The 19,036-nt window shown below is 37.9% G+C and overlaps 1 protein-coding gene across 1 annotated transcript in view; it reads right to left on the reverse strand.

Annotated features, from left to right (window-relative positions):
- Window positions 1-19,036, reverse strand: part of EPB41L4A (erythrocyte membrane protein band 4.1 like 4A) — a 127,819-nt gene that overhangs the window by 5,153 nt on the left and 103,630 nt on the right. The window contains exons 15-20 of the mRNA XM_032206190.1: window positions 17,334-17,447; window positions 15,458-15,505; window positions 12,230-12,307; window positions 6,694-6,813; window positions 966-1,013; window positions 253-321 (exon numbers count right to left, since the gene is read on the reverse strand). Of these exons, the coding sequence (XP_032062081.1) occupies window positions 253-321; window positions 966-1,013; window positions 6,694-6,813; window positions 12,230-12,307; window positions 15,458-15,505; window positions 17,334-17,447 (477 nt within the window). The remainder of the gene's footprint in view (window positions 1-252; window positions 322-965; window positions 1,014-6,693; window positions 6,814-12,229; window positions 12,308-15,457; window positions 15,506-17,333; window positions 17,448-19,036) is intronic.

Here is a 19,036-nt window from a genome sequence, read left to right on the forward strand (position 1 = left end):
ACATACAGGCATATGGCAGGTTCATGAGTGTGTAACAAACAGAGAGAGATTAAGATGACTTTTTTTCATAATTGGGAAAGAGAAAATACTAGGTTTTAAAAATAAGAAGTACTCTCACCCAACCCATCCTAGAAAGACATTTGGGGTAAATAAAACCTTGGGATTACATGCAAGCCCACTCACATTTCAGTATAACAAAGTTCATGGTAAAAAGCAGTATATTCAAAAAGAAAAATCCTGACATAAACTCACTCTATTTTAGTGTATGGAATTTCTTTCAATTGCTCCTCAGACAGGCCAGATGGATCCACAAGTTCCTTCCTAGAAAGCGTTAGGCAAAGTAAAAAAAAAAAAAAAAAAAAAAGTAACAGTAATTCCAACTGCAAAATCATTCTTTTTATTATTATTACATCGGGCTAGAAAGATTTACTGAAACAAGCTATTGTCAGCCCTGAAGCTATCTTGACATCAAAATAGGAAACTTAGCAAGAAACGTGTCTAACTTCACCTTCATCACTTCAACTTAACTGCATGTCACATCCTGTTCCACCTTCCTCTCAGCTCCCTGCAATCTGATCTTGTAGCTTCACAATACATATGAATATTGTGTATTCTGAATGTCATATATACTTTGGAGTAGTTTATCTTCCCAAGTGGTAGTTTTAGGTGTAATAGAATAGAAGGCCTCATCCTAGAAGTGTATTACAAACAAGTACATTTTGGAAGCCCCAGCTCTCAAATACTGTATTTTTCTTTTTAACTCGTCAGCACGTAATGGTCATCTGCATTCAGTGGTCTGCACACGTAGAAGATACTCTTCTACGAGACATTTACACCTGTATAATGTATTGTGGCACACAACCAAATCTGAATGTAATGCCTTGTAGGCACAGTGCGAGGGATGTGATTAACTACATGTGAGGCACTGCAACAGCTACTCAAGACTCTGTGAGGACTATACTCACTGAATATGTTTCCAGAGTTCTTCTTTAGCTTGTACATCTGGGCTTCTCCTACAAATACCAACAGAGAAAGACAAAACTGTGAAAACTGTCATCTGACATATCACTGTTCCATAACCAATTTTAAAAGCACAGCCTATGCAAAAATAATGGTAAGTGTAGTCCACCAGTGACTTCTATTATAAGGATGCTTACCTCAGAAAATGCATTAAATTTCATTGCTTCATTCTAATTGAAAAGTAAATTCTTTTAATGTCCCGTTCCACAAGCCTTCAGCAAGAATATACATAAAATATAAATGACAGAAGAGTTTCTCTTTGCAACTCAAAGCAGTGCCCAGCTAACACTATCTCCTTACCCACCTGAAGACAGCCTGTTCTGGAATAACACTTTTGTAAAAGGCTCTGAGAAATATCCTGTGGCCCACGGAGCCTTTTGTGGGCAGGAAGAGGGACAGAGACACAGCAGTGATCAATCCCTGGCCATCATCCCCAGTGAGTAACAGTAAAGAGGACCTGTTGCTCTGTTGCAGTCACAGTGCAGTCCTTGCTTTCTGCTCATTTTCAAGTAATGTTTCTACTCAGTTTATCTAATGTCATGTTGTCTGGGACAAAAATAAATACATAATAATAACAACAACAACTACTCTTCCTGCCTTCCTCCCCTCAAATATATATTAGCAAGTATTTCATCCATGGACAAATTACTTAGCCAAAACTGTAATTTCTGTGTCGCAGACATGGAGATGTAGCAAAGCAAGACTGGATGGCATGCCTCATATTTTCCATGGAAATATAGAAAATACTGCCTTCAAGTGGGATACCCTTTCTCTTTATTTTTCTAATTCTATTTCATCACAGGATTAGTGTGAAACCCACACTGCTGCTGAAGTTAAACCTGTAATCCACCAAAACCACACAGCATAACAGGTTAAATAAGCACTTTTGCACATTGGCAGGGCCTGGATTTGCATGGAGCAGTCAGATAACCCGTCCACTGGAAATAGATAAATGCAGTCCAGACAGCTAGACTGTCCTACACCATCTGAGATGTGAGAGATTCAATGTCTAAATGAATTCAACATGCATAAATGCTCCCACTGAAGTCACAGTTTCTCATTGATTAAATCTTACATCATCAGATTATAACGTGTGTGTGGTTTTTTTTTCTTTAAATAAAAAAGCCTGTCATAGTCAAAAATACTTTTGGAGTGAAATATTACAGATTCCAATGAAGATCAAGAAGGAGAGTAGAGTTCTGCCTTCCAGCATCTGCTAAATTGGCTACCCACTGCCCAGTGACAGAGCCATATCAGCAGTAATTCCAAACCGTACACTGTAACTAACAGTTCCACCTTTATTATTATTATATTTTTTTTATTTTTTTTTTTTATTTCACCAGTACTATGTTTGGCTGATTTCCCAACTTTGAAAATAATGTTCAGAGACATCTTTATTTCAGCATTTTACAGTTGGTGTAAAGGTAGATTACTTAGAGATGGTTATTTTTATCATTATTATTATTTAGGTTATACAGGTGTAGATGTACTGGAAGAAAATAGTTTAATGCTTTATAAATACCAGAGAGAGACAAAATGGTGAGAAACAACTTTACACTTATGATTCCCTAATGGGACTAATACAAACTAGTCCATAACCCTTCTGGGCTTCAAGGAGGGATGGCTGCCCAGGCAGCACTTCACAGCCAAACCCAGACAATTCCCATCCTTGCCGGACCAACCCACTGCCTGTTCTGACTACTCAGGTCCTCATGATGGCAACAGCGACAGCCAGAAGTAGCTTGCAGTCTGATTTTTATTATCATTCAGAGGTTTTTGTAGCATCATGTGCTCATATTTATTACAACGTATTATTTCATTTTCTCAGGCTTTCATGTCTCCCATGCCTCCCTTCTCCCTTCCTGTTTTCCCTGTTTCTTGTGTTTCTTTCTCCTTCTCACACTAGTCCACATTGTTTTTAACTCCCTAATGCAGTAGCTTGGTATGCAGTGGCTTTTAATAGCCGTTTTCACCCCTCAGTTTTTAATTGATTCCTCCTTCCCTGCAACCCTCTGCTCACAAATTAGCAGCTGCAAACTCTGTATTCACCCTGGGGCTGGGAAGATAGGCATCCTCTTCTGTGACTGAATAATCAGGCAGGGGGGGATGTGAAAGCTCCCTGAAAAATGCCAGCTTCTCCAGGGAGGCTTTGTCATGCTTACAAGCTTCAGTTTGCCTGAGGAAGCAAAGCCTCAAGGTCACTCCCCAAACCCAGGACTCCCACTACAGCAGGGCATTGTGCACACCACTAACCCATCTGATCATGGAAATACAACTGTTCAGGATGCAGCCGTAGGTCTCACAGTATCACCAAACATCATATAAAACCTCACCAGCACTAAGAATTAATAATCTGTGGAGCTGTGTGGGAAGTGAATGGTTAAATAAGAAGTCACCTTCAGTTCTACATTCTCTAGGAACTGTGCCTCCTGCAGCCAGGTCTGGGTGTTTAACTCTGTTATCTCCACCATCTCTCCCTCCTCCTCTTCCTTCTACCCCACAACAACACTAATGAGGAAGCCTCTGCTGTAAAATACTGGTAGCTTCAAATACGGCATCCCATGAAGAAAAAGAAAAAAAGTACAAAGGAAAATAACTAAACACAATCATTCCTCAAGTAAATGCTTTTAGGTATTCTCATCATAACATTATTTATTTTCCACCTGCTTACGAAGTGTTACAACACTAGGATAACCTCACAGCATTTATCTGAGTTAACTCCCAATGAAAGAATATTCAGAAATATGATGCAGGTCAAGTATCTAAATGGAAGCATTTTTCTGTGAAAGGTTTTTTCCTGCTTCCTTTGAAGGCAGCAGGATCATTATTACTCCAAAATGAAGAAAAGCCTATAAAAAGAGTAGTCTTGTTAGGGTGTAATGTAGGTATTGTGAATATTGCATTGGAAATTCAAGTTTGTATAGCACTTAATAAGCCTGTGACATTCAACCCAGACCACAATCCCTCTTTCATGTTGTTTCACCTTTTCTATTATGAATTGTTTGAGAACTTATGGCTCAGGAACACAACATATACACAGATTGTCCTAGTGCAGTACCCGAATCACGTTTCAAACACACAATGGCTTCTGGACAGTTTCTAATTTTTTACTAATCAAATTCTCTAATGTGCAAGATACCTATTGGGAATTCCTGGTAAGTGGTGAGTCTCTGTTTTTTTGTTGTTGTTGTTGTTTGTTTTGTTTTTTTCTTATTCTGTTTTTACAAGCTCAAACAACCCTACATGTTAATAAGGTCTATATTATTTTGTGTGTCTGCATCTGCACCCTTATTAATATTTCAGTTTGATTCACAAATGGTAAATTTAAATAGCCACGGAATTTTAATGGCCATTCTTCTTAATTAAAAAAGCCCTTTGGCTACACAGATGTTTTACGTGAACTCTTGAAAATAAACCCTGTAGAACTAGAATTGGGAGCTCTCTCTATCTGCTGATTCTTTTACAAGAAAGAAAGGTCAAATTCTTGTCAACTACTTTTATTCCTGAGACCAAGGAGACACCAACCCCCGCCATCAACAATGATTAATATTGCTCATAATCAAAAAAATGAAATGCAGTGCACCAAAAACAATAAAAATATTTCAGCCATTACTTCACACTTCCAAAATGAATCTCTAGTTATCCTGAATGTAATAAGGAACTTGATGTGAAAGACTTATTTGTATTATTAAAATGAAGGTTTTCTAGCAGTTGTTAAATGTGCAGATTGAAGTGACCATATGACCAGATTTAAAAATAAAAATACCCATACCCTACACTCTAAGAAATCAGTTGTTTCCCTTGCTTCTGACCTGCATCCAGTCATGTAAGCAAGCAGCTAAGCCAAATTAAATTAAATAACTGCTCTTATAACCTAATGCAGCTAAGGCTTATCCATCTTATTTGATTTGGCCATTCAAACAGTTAAAGGCCTTTTACTAAACTTTTATAAAAGCCCTTTTAAAAAGAATTCTCTTTTTACTTTTTCAGCTCATATTTTCACACATTAAATATCTATTAATTATCTATGCCATACTTCGGGGTTTGGGCTTGTTTGCGTTTTTGTTTTTTGTTTTTAACGGAAGAATGAGATAAAAGCAAAGAATATAATCATCATCAACAAAACAAGTGAGGAATCATCCAAAATCTTCAGGACGTTCCCCTTTCTTTGTGTTCTCTAGGACCTTCCTTTTCTTTGTAAAATAACATGTGTTTAGAGTTTTTGCTAACAGTAATTTAAATGAAATATAACCCAGAATGTCACCGTGCTTGAAAATAAAACTCATTTCATAACCGTAGTTAGCCACAAGAGGGAGCCTGTGCTGTCCAACAGATGACATTTACTTGGTACAACATAAAAAAGAAAAGTCAGTTATAAATTTAATCTAGCCATTATTAACTGAGTGCATTTCCCAGTTTACAGCACTTTATACATAGTAAAATAAATAAATAAATAAATAAATAAAAATCAAAATTGATCACCTGTATTTATTTTGTGGTGGCCATACAAGAGAGTTTTAATATTCCTGATTTTTAGTAATACATGATTGTATAATTGCATCTAATAACATTTTACTTTTGTGCATGTGAAAGTGAACAAGTCTGTACAAAACCAGTTAAAGCATAAATTCCAACATTTGGAATTTTAATGGTAAATCATCTTTCTCATAAAAATATGAAAACTGTAAGCTATGAAATGAGATAGAAGTGAGTTTCAGCACCATGGGTAACTGAGAACACAGCTGAAGGAGATTTTAATACCAGAAACTTCAGTCCAGGTTACAGCTTCAGTAGGTAAGAATGAAATAGTCCATTAAGGGACTATACAGGTTCTGTTGGTCCAGTCTTCACATGAAATAAAAAGTTAAGACATTAAAGGGAAGTATCTACCTAAGTGTGTTATAGAAGTCACCTGTCATGCCATCAGCATCAGAGCTCGGCAGTTCATATATTTTAGCCAGGCAGTGAAGATGGGGACAGAGTTTCAAAAATTGCTCCCTCTTGCCTTGTCTCCCAACACCTCCCTCCCAGCTGCTCTCCTTGCCCTGCCCTCCCAACACATGCCATTAAAAACGCATTAAAATAAGCCAATATCTTCATCAGTTTGATAGAAATTATTTTACAAGCTGACAACTTTGACATGTCAAAACCAGCCTTCAGCAGGGCAGCCTAGCAGCCTAGCTCCATCATTGAAGTATGCTCTCGGGATGCAATAAAATCACCAGCTGATAGGTACTAATGATAATTTGACATGGAGACATCAGTAGTTGGTCTCACCTGGAACAATCCTGCAGACTCTGTATTGATTTAAGATGCATAAACACACTTCACAAGAATTCCTGCACCCATCATATAAATCTGAATGGTTTCCCAGAAACAGGAATCACTGCCCTCGTTACGCAGCTAAAACCACCCAGGACTTCATCCAAGGTAATGGAGTGAGTTACAGTTACAGACTGAGTAGGTGTGATACAAAGCCCCTACTCATACCTTGCAAATTAAATCACTATGGTAAGGGAATTAGACCTCAAAGACTAATCTGCTAATTTAAGGATATCAGACGTGAAGGTTGCTGCTCCTCAGCAGCTATGAGCAATAACCATGCTGGAGATATTCCTCCTACTTTTAACATGCCACAGCAGGCTTAATTTTCATGTCAAAGTGGGTACATACGATCGAGATCTGTGCCTGGATCGCCGGTAGTTCGGATCTGCCTGGTTTTTCTCCTTTTGTCGACGAAGCACAGCTTCCCACTGAGGAGCTGAGTCAACCATGTCATTCTCTTGCCGTAATCTGCGAAAGAAGTACCAGTTTAGTCTGAGGTTTCCAAGACAGGATGCTCAGAGGAAGAGATTAAGTACATATTTATTTTTTTTTTATTTCATCAGAAATCCAGCCACTGCAATGGAAAATTTTTTATTTTTATCTTGCTTAATTTTAATTCATGTTCCCAAAGTACATAAAATGCAAGAACCCATGTAAATGAAAACTCACTGATTTGCTACCTAGAAACAGCTTAAGTGAAAGAATGAACAATCTAAGCCATCAAAAACATGCCTACAACTTGAATTCAACCTGTCTTCCCAGCCCAAACCAAACATCTGGATGTTTTTCCTTTCTCACTTAGGTGTTAAAGTACACCTCAACTACAGCAAATGTAAGCCTGATACGGTGACACAAAGATCTCATACTACTACAAAGATCTCATTCACCTCCTTTGCCACCCTTAGTAGCCCTTCCCAGCAGGTGCTTCTGGTCAAGGGAACATGCACACTGCCCTAAAAAAAAGGATAATCCCACCACAAAGGAGACACAGTTAATCTCCTTGTTTTATTGAGCTGACAGAGGGAGGCAAAAAAAAAAAAATAGGGAGGGGAGAAGGTGTTGAACTCCAGCCCTGCCTCCCCAGGGTGGATGGGTGGAAAGAGGAGAGGGCAGCATCCCATTCAGAGGTGCAGACAAGCTCATTGCTAAAGCAGTAGCTGAACTAACAGGGCATGGAAATTTAAATTACGTGCATCACATATTAAAATATCCAAATTCTTTAGAACTATGATGTTCCAGTGCTAGGCTATTTTCAAATGTGATTTATTTCTTCTAAAGCCATGTATCCATTACTGGAACATAGTAAAGACTAAAACAAATGTAAAAATCCTGTAAAGTCACCAGGTTCGAGAGCAGACTGAATTAATTCTACAATGACACAACTAGTCAGGACAGTCGGTGTGACAGTGGCTGGCCATTCAAAGTTCTGCAGAATCTTCAGGGTTTGAGGGCTGCAGACACATCTGCTTCTGCTGTGATAAAGTGGTAAGTTGGAACAAATGAAATATAAGTTCACTTAGAATTTAAACTTTATTTGAATTCAAAATTCAACAAGGATTTAAACACATTCCTGGAAAATACTGCTGCAAGAGTAGGTTACCTGACAGGACAGTATGACTGGCATACTGAAGAAACCAGAGAAGTTTAACAATAACGACAACAGGAAGACAACAGGTAGAACAAACAAACCATCAGATATGAGTTAATTACCTGGTGGAGACAATGCAAAGTGTGCTGTTGTTGTTGCTCTTCAGTACATAGGTACCTTTCTAGTTGAATTTTGAATAGTATCAGGCTGAACTGGCTAAGCAGGCTGGTGCTTTTCCTTTAATCTGATCTTCTCTCACATGCATAAAGAGTTTTGAGCTACATTCCCAACTACTGTAGCACCACAACTCTACTAAATGGCACCAACCATCTGGGGTAGATGACAATATCAGGTTTTGATTTCTAAGCAGGTCTTTTTAAACCTGTAATCTGGTGGCATGGATTAACATAAGCATCTAAGGTTTTTGTAGAAGAACTCACACATCAACAAGTAATGAATTGTGATTTTCATCCTGAATAATCCAATTTGTGGAGACAGCAATCATCTCACATGGTATAAACAGTATCAACTACTTCACACATACGGCTGTTGCTTAAAAAGTACCACTGTATCACAGAACTCTGTTAGATGGAGATACAAGGCAATAAGGTTTTAGTTTTGCAGCTGCAAAAAAAGGTACTATGCTTACGTTTAACTATACAAAGGATGACCAAGGTAACACAGCATCTACATAGAATACATTATTTAGATTAAATGATCAAATCATAATTATTGAGGGGCAGAATCTTTAACACTCTAACAACAGAATTGACAACCCATATAAAACTGTAAAGAAATTTAACTCAAAATCTAATTTTCTATTTCAAAGTTCTTTTGATAGAAAAACATTGCCCTTGTACTCCAATTCCATTACAAGTTCCCATTTATTTTTTCACATTTTGCTCCCACATAGTAACAAATTGATCCATGCCTTACAAAAACAAAATTGTTCTCACTGGCATGTGAAATAAATTGACTTAAGATCAATGGCTATCACAGTGACAAACTGGGCATTGTCTGCAGAAAGACTGTATGTGATGGTAAAATGGAAAGCTAGAAGACTATTGTCACTCATCTATTGATGTGGAGATGTTTTTTCCCCTTTTCAAGGTAATATGAAAACAAGCTATGTTTACCCAATGATAAATTCCCTTAGTTCTTAAGCCAAGCAACTTGACTCCTGAAATTACATTCAAATTATTTCAGCATATAATTATCATTTATGGTCAGTGTACAATAATGACTGGCTTGTTGGCAATGTGAAGGTGAAAGGCAGTCTTGGCTGCAGTGACCATGAGATGGTGGCATTCAGGATCTTGATGTTGGGAGGAGGGCAAAAAGCAAGATCACAATAGCATAATTCAAGAGAGCAGACTTTGCTCTCAAGAGAGCAGATCTTTGCTTCAAAGATCTGGTTGGAAGAGTACTGTAGGATAAGGCCCTGGAAGGAAAAAGGGCCCAAGGAAGCTGATTTGTCTTCAATGATCACCTCATCCAAGTTCAAGAGAAGCCCATTCCAGTGAATAGGAAGTCAGGAAAAATGCCAGGTCTGTGTGAATGAACAAGGAGCTCCTGCCGAAAACTCACATACAAAAAGGAAGCATAGAGATTGGAAGCAGGGACAGGTAATCTGGGAGGAATGCAGAGACACTATCTGGTCTGATAATCCATTCCCACCTTTCCTGTAGGCCCCCTTTAAGTATTGGAAGGCCATTTTAAAGTCTCCCCAGAGCCTTCTCTTTTCCAGGCTGAACAGCCCCAACTCTGTCAGCCTGTATTCATAGGAGAGGTGCTCCAGTCATTGCAACCTGCTCTAGGTGTCTGCTTGAGCAAGGGGGTCAAACCAGATAACCTCTGGAGGTCCCTGCCAGCCTCAGCCCTTCTGTGATTCTGTGATCTTAATGTAACAGATCTTCTAAGTTTAGTCAAGCAGAATACTATACTTCAGTACATCTTGTTTACTAGTATAACATATTTATATCCACAAAATAAATTGTGACCATAGCATTTGAAAAAGACGTATTTCTTCTGTGACAAAAATACACTCATCATAGGTTCTTCATCATAATGTAAATACTTCCTTAGCATAAAACATTCATATGCTGGAGTGAAACCTCAAAGACTGATTGAGATTGAGTAACAAATTTCCCCCTAATCTTTTTCTACTGTTTTACCTTTAATAGGTCTCACCTGCAGTTCCATTTTTCTGTGAAAATTTGTTTTCATCCGATAAAAAGTTCAGTGATCTCTTCCCATGTGAACAATATATTCTACTCTTCTACGATCAGAATCAGATTCTTTTGGATAACACGAGTATTCAGTCATTTTATTCCAATACAACTCTAAAATTTTGTGTTAGCTTTTGCCAGGAAGCCAGTTATGATAATTGGAAATAAATTAGTATTAATCCATGCAAGAGATAAAATTGAGTAACAGTACTTGGGAGCCTCACTGTATTGTCCCATTTAATCTTGTTAGGGCTGGCTCACCACTGCTGACCGGAAAGTCATTCAGTGTCTGTGCCCTTTCAGCTTATTATATTCCTGCTTTGGCTGCTAACAAAATGCAGGAATTCATTATACCGGTGGTTTTCCTGTACCTGCTGACAGGAAACAAGTATCAGAACTTCCGCTTATTTAAGTGCTTGTTGACTTTAGCACTGATGACTTTTGATCTGATTGGATTTCAAGTGACCACCAAAGAGCAAGATGTGATACAGCATTAATATTTTAAATGTATCTTACATTTCTGAGATTGTAAATAAAATAAAATAAAATAAAATAAAATAAAATAAAATAAAATAAAATAAAATAAAATAAAATAAAATAAAATAAAATAAAATAAAAATACATGTCCATCTACACAAATGATTATTCTCTTTAATTGTAAGATTTTTTTTCACAAACAGACGAAAGGTTGGTAAAGGCCCATTTATTCTTCAGAAAACAATAAGCACTACTAAATCCTTCCAATAATTCAATCTTTATAATGCAGAAAGCTCTTAAAAACATTTTTGTGGTCAGTCTCTAATTTCCTTTACTTGCTTGTGAAACTCCTAGAGCAAGAAGTTTCACAGGAGAAAAAAGCTGACAAGTGTGTTCTATGAGAAATGAATGCAAAATACTATTTACCTACCGATCACTGAAAATATGCTCAGCATTTCATTCAAACCTCAAAGCTCAGCTGGAAAACAAAACTTCCATACACACTAGTTTACTGTTAGCTGAGTGTCAATGCTCTGATTTAAGCCAAAGAAATCTCAAGGCTCAGCTATTCTTTATATCAGTCCATTCCAATGTCTTTGATTTTACAGAACCCCTGTAACTATTGGAAGTTATGCTTAAAATACGTATTTCTGAAGGACTGTTTCAACATATCTAGCACGTAATTATTTCTAAGAGCTTCTGATCATCTGAAATATCTGAAACATCTGAAAATAATTTATCATTCATAGTATTGCAGGTGAAACAGTGGGGAACTATAGCAGCCCATGCAGACAGCTATTTAGAAAACTTGCCTATTAAATGATTCCTCTTTTGTCCAGTTAGAGTTCTCTTATGCATTATGAAGAAGTTATATGTGTATTTTTAAAATAAGTTTTCGCTTATCTGAGTAACACTCCGAAGCTGTTATCACAAGTGCAACATAAATATGGCTCTTTAAAAAAGATATTTTTCCTAAAATAAATCACTTGTTATACCAACTTCTTACCAGCAACAAGAAAAACAGAACATAAAAAACAAAACTTGCTAGCATCACTTAATATAAACTGCTGTTAATGGCACTGTACACATTTTGAGTTCAGGCCCACACTTTGCATTTTAGAAAATAAAAATATTTACACAATTAAATGTATGCATTTAAAAACAACACAAAGTTTCTGATCCATTAAAAACTATTTTGTCGATTTGCCTCAAAAGCATATTTTCTGCTAAAAATCTGCATTTGAAATTTTTCAGGTGTTAACGTACATACTGTGAAAATCGTATCATTGCCATTATCCACTTTATGTGCATTAATATTGCAAGCCTTTTATAAATACGTCCAGTATTTGATTTTGCTGTTCATTAATGAGAACTTGCCAAGCATCAGGAGAATGTAGATTTGTTACATATACTTATAGTGTATATGTGATTTGGCAACTCTCTTTCTTTTTATTTGAGCAAGAACCTTAAGCTGCCTCAGGAGAACAGTATATGTGTAAAGGATTATTTTTTTATTGGGGTTATCTCAGGAAAGTCCATTTTCCATTTGTTTGTGTTAAATGTTTCTCTCTCTAAATTATACAATGGTCACCTGTTTCTCTTCTTCCGATGTTCTCTGTTGGAATTTTCTGATTCACTGCCACTACTGGTGTTACAACGAGATCGCGATCTGGAGAGGAGAAAAGCAAGATTTAAAGATCAATTTATCTACTGACATGTCAGAAGCACAACGTTCTCAACAAGGAATGGACAACACTGAAAAGATTATTAGGAAAATTAGAATTACAGGAGCCTACAGGGCTTGTCTACACCTGAGAGTCATAGTATCTTTTTCTTATTAATTGATCAGAAATAACTGCTTCAAAGATAGTGCACCCAGAGTGCAGTGACAGGTGAGTGTTCCTTTCCTTTCAAATCATTGCACTGTATTTTTAAGAATTATTTTATCTCTCAGTATTCTTTGGGTATATGCCACAGTAAAATGTTTCTTTGAGGTATAGAATGTTTTGCCTTTGAACTGTATGTATAATGGTCCATTTCTTATTCCCTATTGTGAGACTCCTGACAGAAATTTACACAGCCATTCTGATTTTGCAGGCAAACAAAATGTTCACAGGATCTGTCTTTTTCTATTCACATCTAACTTCTAATAAGCTCAAATCATTTTCTGAGTGTTTGGTGGTCTGGGTGAAACACCACTAACAATGAGTTTCTTGCAGATCTTTACAGATACTGAAAGGCTGAAGTGCACAGAGTGGCTGGTGTTGGTATCGGCACAGTTTTGAGATGACCCCAGGCACAGCTACAAAGGTGGTGCATCATGTGAGGAAAAAAGAACTATAGCAGTTACTTCTGTATTACCGCTGACTGTGGAGCTTCAAATGGTAAGGTGACATTTATGGCTCTGATTATTTACTACTGAAAAAGACTGGTGGAACAGGCTGAAACAAAAGTAGACAGGTAAGACTGAGAGCTGAGCTTCAAGAAGAAAATGGGGATGCACCTTCCTACAGGCAAGCTCCTCTCAGGACTGAGAAGTGCTCGGCGCCTGCTACCTGAAACTTTTACATCGCTGATTACCACTGATCAAGATTTTGGAGCAGACAAACCAGCTGTCAGGGCCTTGGTCCTAGAAACTAGGACTCTATTACGATACCACTGGGCTTGGTCCTAAAACTGGCACTCTCATCAAAACCTTTGGACCATTGTTTAGTGTCCTGTTGCTCTCAGCCTCTCAAGAAAGACACGTTTCTCTGTGATATTAAAAGGAAAAGTTTACCAATATTAATGCAGAAAAACGTTACCCTGAAGGAAGGAAAGATTAAAAGACAGTATCCAAAAGATACCAGCTCAAGCACATTCAGACACTTCAGAGAGCAACACATGCACTAGAACTGCAGCAGACCTTATGTATCTCTTTTGTTCCCCTCCAAATAACCCCAAATTTTATCAGATATCATATAGCATCTAATCTTGACTCTCAACATCAACATGAGAGCAATACTTTAAAAAAAAAAAAAAAAAAAAAAAAAAACGGTGTTCCATCAGGGCAACACCGTTCTACCACATTTCAAGTATTTCCCCGCTCTGATTTAAACAATTTATCCTAAAAAGTTCAAAAAAAAAAAAAAAAAAAAAAAAAGAAAAAAAAAAAGCGTAGCAGGAGAATTTTAAGTTTTAAAACACCCTATTTGTTCAAAATCAAGATAAATATTTCTCTAGCTTTTCAGGAATGAAAATCTGATCCACCTTTTGGGTACTACACATCAAATTACCTTGTGTCCCTGTCAAGAAAGCACTTACAGAGAGACAGGAGGACTGCTGAGCTGCCAGCTGAGTTGCACCTTGTTCATGCTAGCTGTCAGAACACTATCTTTCACTGCATATCAGCTTTTACTGAAGTGAATAAAATACTTTTTTTTAATGATGATTTACTAAGTCAGGTGCAGGAACACAAGATACTCTTGATCTTTAACAATTACAAAGGAAGTTTCAAGATTTTTCTCATGGTCAAATAACATATTTGATATTTTTAGGGTGGCATACATACATGGTCTGACACGTAGATCAAGAAAGAAGGAATAATCAGTTATGCAAGAGAGGCAGAACATACACAGCCCAGCAGGGGACTTAGGGGTAGGATTGTTATTTCAGAGAAACAATTGACAGAGAGGGCTCATGTTCCGTTGCAGTCTTTTTTTCTGATTAAAATGTGAGGAGGGTAGTCAAACCGTGAGAAAGTTGAGAGTCTATTCCTATATACATGTACAATAACAAATTTGTACATTTGTCGTGTACAGCCTTCAGGAAGAGGTCCCTTCTGAGTACTGGGGTTCCCACCTGAGATGCCAACTAAATACTTTCTGCTTTATGTTCTGGACCTCCACCATGGGTGTATCACTGACAAACTGAAATGGTTACATCCTTTCAAAAAATAATCTGTTATCTCAGGTGCGAAGTACATGAGCTCTTTCCCTGACTTCCTGTGATTGTCCCTGAGATGTTTGTGTCTCTGCCAGAGCTCCTTTCCCATGCTGGAGTGGTGAATCAGATCCTGGGAGTGCCTCCTCTCTTTCGCAGTCTTCAAGAGACTCAGACATCAAAATGAACTGCACTGGGTCCCTTCTCCAACAGCCAGGACAGGAACGTAGGAGCAAGGAGAAGCACAGCACAGAATCAAAGCAGGCAGATATGGTACTGGAGAACTTCAGATGCAAAATATCTGACCAAAGCTGAAGTTGTAGAAGGGCAGGTATGAATTTGCACCAGCATTCTAATTGGAAGTGTGACATCCAGACACAATTGCACAGAAAAAGAAGTGAAGCTTAACAAAGAAATTCAGCAAAAATGTGTAAGACACACTGAGAAGACTATGAAGTTTAAGCGGAAGGGATATGCCTCTGTACCCACTTTTTGCAGGGCAATTAATCTCAAATGACAATACACATGCTTTCAAAACAGATGAATTAAGTGGACTGGGAGGCTAGAGAACTCAAAACAAAAACTGCAGATGCAAAATCCAAGAGTTCAGATTTCTGGAATTGACTTTCAAGCTGCAGACAAGCCTTTACTAAAGTTCCACAAACTATTTCTATTATGGTAAGAAGTAATAATGTGCAAGGTAGCTTGTAGGGATCTGTGCTGTGATTAAGTTATGTTACAGAGCATTGGAAAGAAAAATGTAAATGAATGGAACACAATAAGCATTTTAAACGTTCAAGAGGACAGAGGACAATGAAGGAAGGGAGGCTTTACAGAGAACTAAAATATGATTAGTAATTTGCTATCATTTCATAACTGCTATAGTTTATATATTTACCTTCTCCTTTGCTTTAACTCTGAATCTTCACCACAGTTTTGGGTTTTCCTGTAATATTAAGGAAGTTTCAGTGAAAAACCACTGGGTCACTTAACATGAATACACAAAAGTTCCCATCTTTAGTATGGCATAGGATGTGCTTGTTTTAAACTTTTCAGGGCAACTCTACAGTAAGTTTAAAAGGTATGATCCCATTCAAGCTCCCATTACAAAAGCCTGACTTGCAAGGTTGAGCACGGTAAACTGGCCTTTAGAGTTTCCTACTGTTTCCAGCATAGCAAATCCTGCTGTTTTCCTCTTAATTCCAGTCAAGAGAGCATAAACAACACAGCTATTGTTATTTAACAGATGAAAAAGGAAAGTGCATGAATAAAACCAAGATTCAGGAAGACATAATTAGGTTAGAATCTACCCACTATTGTCAGTCTTGACAGTCTCACATATGAGATAAGACTTTTAAAAACATTTTGGTGGAGTGGTAGCCCAAGAGAAAACTTGTTATTGGCATGACCGCCTGTCTACTTATTAGATAAACCAACTTGAAATCCCAGATGATAAACTCAAGATGGTTCTGCACATCACTATTACTTTGTTTTTACAGAACCCAACAAGTCCTCCTAACAACTAAGCTATGAATGAATCAGAAAATCCATCTCAGGAAACACACTGCTGTCAACACTTACAGGGGCTGAGAAAATCAACATAGCTCTGTTGACTTAAAGAGAGCTACACTGATTTACTTTAACTCAGGCACAAGCTCACTAAGCATACACGATGGGTGAGTTTCTTCACTGTTCTTCTAGACAGCAACTGGCAGATAAAAAGTTTGGAGCAGCTCAGAAACCTGGCAGATATAAAAGCTCCTCATCTATCTAGAAGATTTCCTTAAAGATACAGCTGTGTCTTCAAAGACCCTTGTGCAAACCCTGGCTTTGAAAGTCAAACAGTGAATTGCATCAGAGATGTCAGAAAGAAATGTAGCTCCAGGGTGCTGGCTCGTAAGACAATCCTGGATGACTGTGAATACAACACCATAGCTATGCTTGTCTATACTCTGCAGCTGACCAGGGTACCTTAGCTAGCTTAGGTGATGAAAGCAGCCTCTCAGCAGGACCAATCACACAGGTAACATGTAGTCTGTCAAAACTATCACTTCATAATGTGAGCTGTCATTGATTCATGTTTTGGACAGACTCCAGGACAGAAAGCACAATATCTCCATCCATTTTATTTCACTTTTCTAAGTTACTCTGTTCAGCACACACCCATTAAAACACATTAAGCAACTCATAGTTACATTTCTACTTGTATGCTCTCTAATGTAAAGTAATTTGGTATCCCCTCCCATGTCAGGGGGTTGGAAATAGATGATCTTTAAGGTCCCTTCCAACCCAAACAACTCTGTGATTCTGCAATTCTATGATTCTAATTCACATATGGGACTGTTAAAACCAGCTTAATGGCTCATTCATTTAATCTTTGTTGCATTTATAGAAAAGAAATATACCTAAAATACTGCTCTGTAACAGAAGCTTATTGTTGGGCAAGCAAGATCCATCAATCCCTTTCTTTACAAAGAGAAAGGGAAAAATTGCTACAGAAACTGAAAGGATCATGCAAGTGCAAATTGAGTAATTTCTTGTATTTTCAACATCATTTTCCTGGTATGCAGAACAGCAGGCAAGCAAAAATCTTGATGAAAGATTCCTTTTCAAAAGCAAATCCTATATTATTGCTCAGTTTTCTTTTGCAGTAATGATGGGCCCCTAGAGTACCCCTTTTCCCAGGACCCAGGAGCCTTTACTGAACATGGAGTGTGCAAGAACACAAGCTTTCTGTGATCTAAACTAACAGTGAGCAGCCTCAGGGCTCTTACCTCCTCCTGACTGGCTGCCCAGACTCATTCTCGCTGCCACCTGATGGGTTCCGTCGCCGAGAGTAAGGAAACTTTGGTGATTTATTGCGGTCACTGGGGGAATTGTACAGCCCACTAGAGTTAAAAATGAAAAGCAAACAATTGACTTCTAAACTTCCAGGAGAGTTAAGACAGCTATCCCAGATTCTGTCTACAAAAATAACGAGAAGGCTCATGCTCACATACCTGCATTCAGCTATATATGTATGTGCAAGACAGTGTGTGTGCGCGCATTTGTGCATGCTATGTAAATACAGATAGTACTGCTTTCCAGGAATAAGTATTTTACACTGAACACTGAAAACAGAGAACAAGGACTACAGAGCATTGCGAAGGTAACAGCTCTAAGCTTACAAAATGTGGAACCAAGCATATATATGTTCTTTTAGCATAATAAAATTTTACTGCTTTAGGATGACTTATACAACCCAGAGCTAGGCATTCAAATGCACCTGTATTCTTTTCTATGGGTGTAAGTCCTAAAACAATTTCCATATCCCAGAATACATCTTCACTACAGAGCTAGCAGTCTGGAGTGTGAATTTTAGCTCCAGCTTTCTGCTGTTCATCCACACAAGCTTCTGCCACTGTTTTGGAGGTGTCTCAAGCTTCATGTTGCCTGAAGTAGCCTGGATGGGACCCAAGGCTGTTATAATGTTAGAAGTAGGCTGCACTGTGGTTCTCAAATTCCTGTATGGATTATTCTGTTGTGCCTTTCTACAGAAATGTAAGAAACACTTCCCACAGCGTAACAGAGTTTGCGATGGTTTATGCTACTATAAGGTGGTCCATTGATGCAGTAGCAGTTCCAGAACTTTTTGAACAGCTATGCTAAACTCAGCAATACATTTTTACTCATGATTAAGATGATACTTAGCTCTTTTTCAGGACAGCTATCTGATAAATATGGTATTCTCAAAAAATCCCAGCTAAAGGTATTTCTTCCTGCTTTCCTAAAACCCTCCTTCTGCATACTGCTGATTACAATGCTGCTCTGTACAGTTAAAAAGTTGACAATTCATCTCAATAAGAATGAATTTCAAAGTGGAAAATTATTACTAGCAGCTGCAAAAATCTTTGTGCAATATGCAATACGTGCAGCCTGCTTACGTGTCTAAAACTGCGTAGTTCTTTACAACAGATGGACTTGTAAAAACTCAGTCCTATCATTCTTTGTCTCTTAGGAGTCAAAGCTCCTTCTATCTTGGGAACAATTTAAACTATGAAGCTATACTGTGACAAGCTGACATTAGTTCTTCTTTAAACACCACAAACATCTATCCTAGCAACAAAATATTTGCACACTGCTTTGTCCTTACTCTGAAAACTCAGTGTTTGCAGTAGGACCAGAGGCCCCAAAAGATGCACCATGTATAGATCTGAACATCACATGAAAACAGGACTGTACAGGATTACACCAATGTAAAACCTAGTTCAGTGGCCTGTTTCCAACTGTGGCCGTAAGCAATCACTTACACAAAGCAAGAAGTTTAATACGTAAGGCAGATCCCTGGTGCTCTCTCAGTACTGCACTATTCCCAGTTTAGGGTACTGACTGAGCCAGACGTTATACCTCTGTCTTCAGCTCTCCCAGGAACCTGTTAACTTTTGCCATTTCTTGCAAAGGAGCACCACAGGTCTCCTACTCACAGGAAGTGATTACT

This window comes from Aythya fuligula, chromosome Z (assembly GCF_009819795.1).
Source record: "Aythya fuligula isolate bAytFul2 chromosome Z, bAytFul2.pri, whole genome shotgun sequence".
NCBI classification, from domain to species: domain Eukaryota; kingdom Metazoa; phylum Chordata; class Aves; order Anseriformes; family Anatidae; genus Aythya; species Aythya fuligula.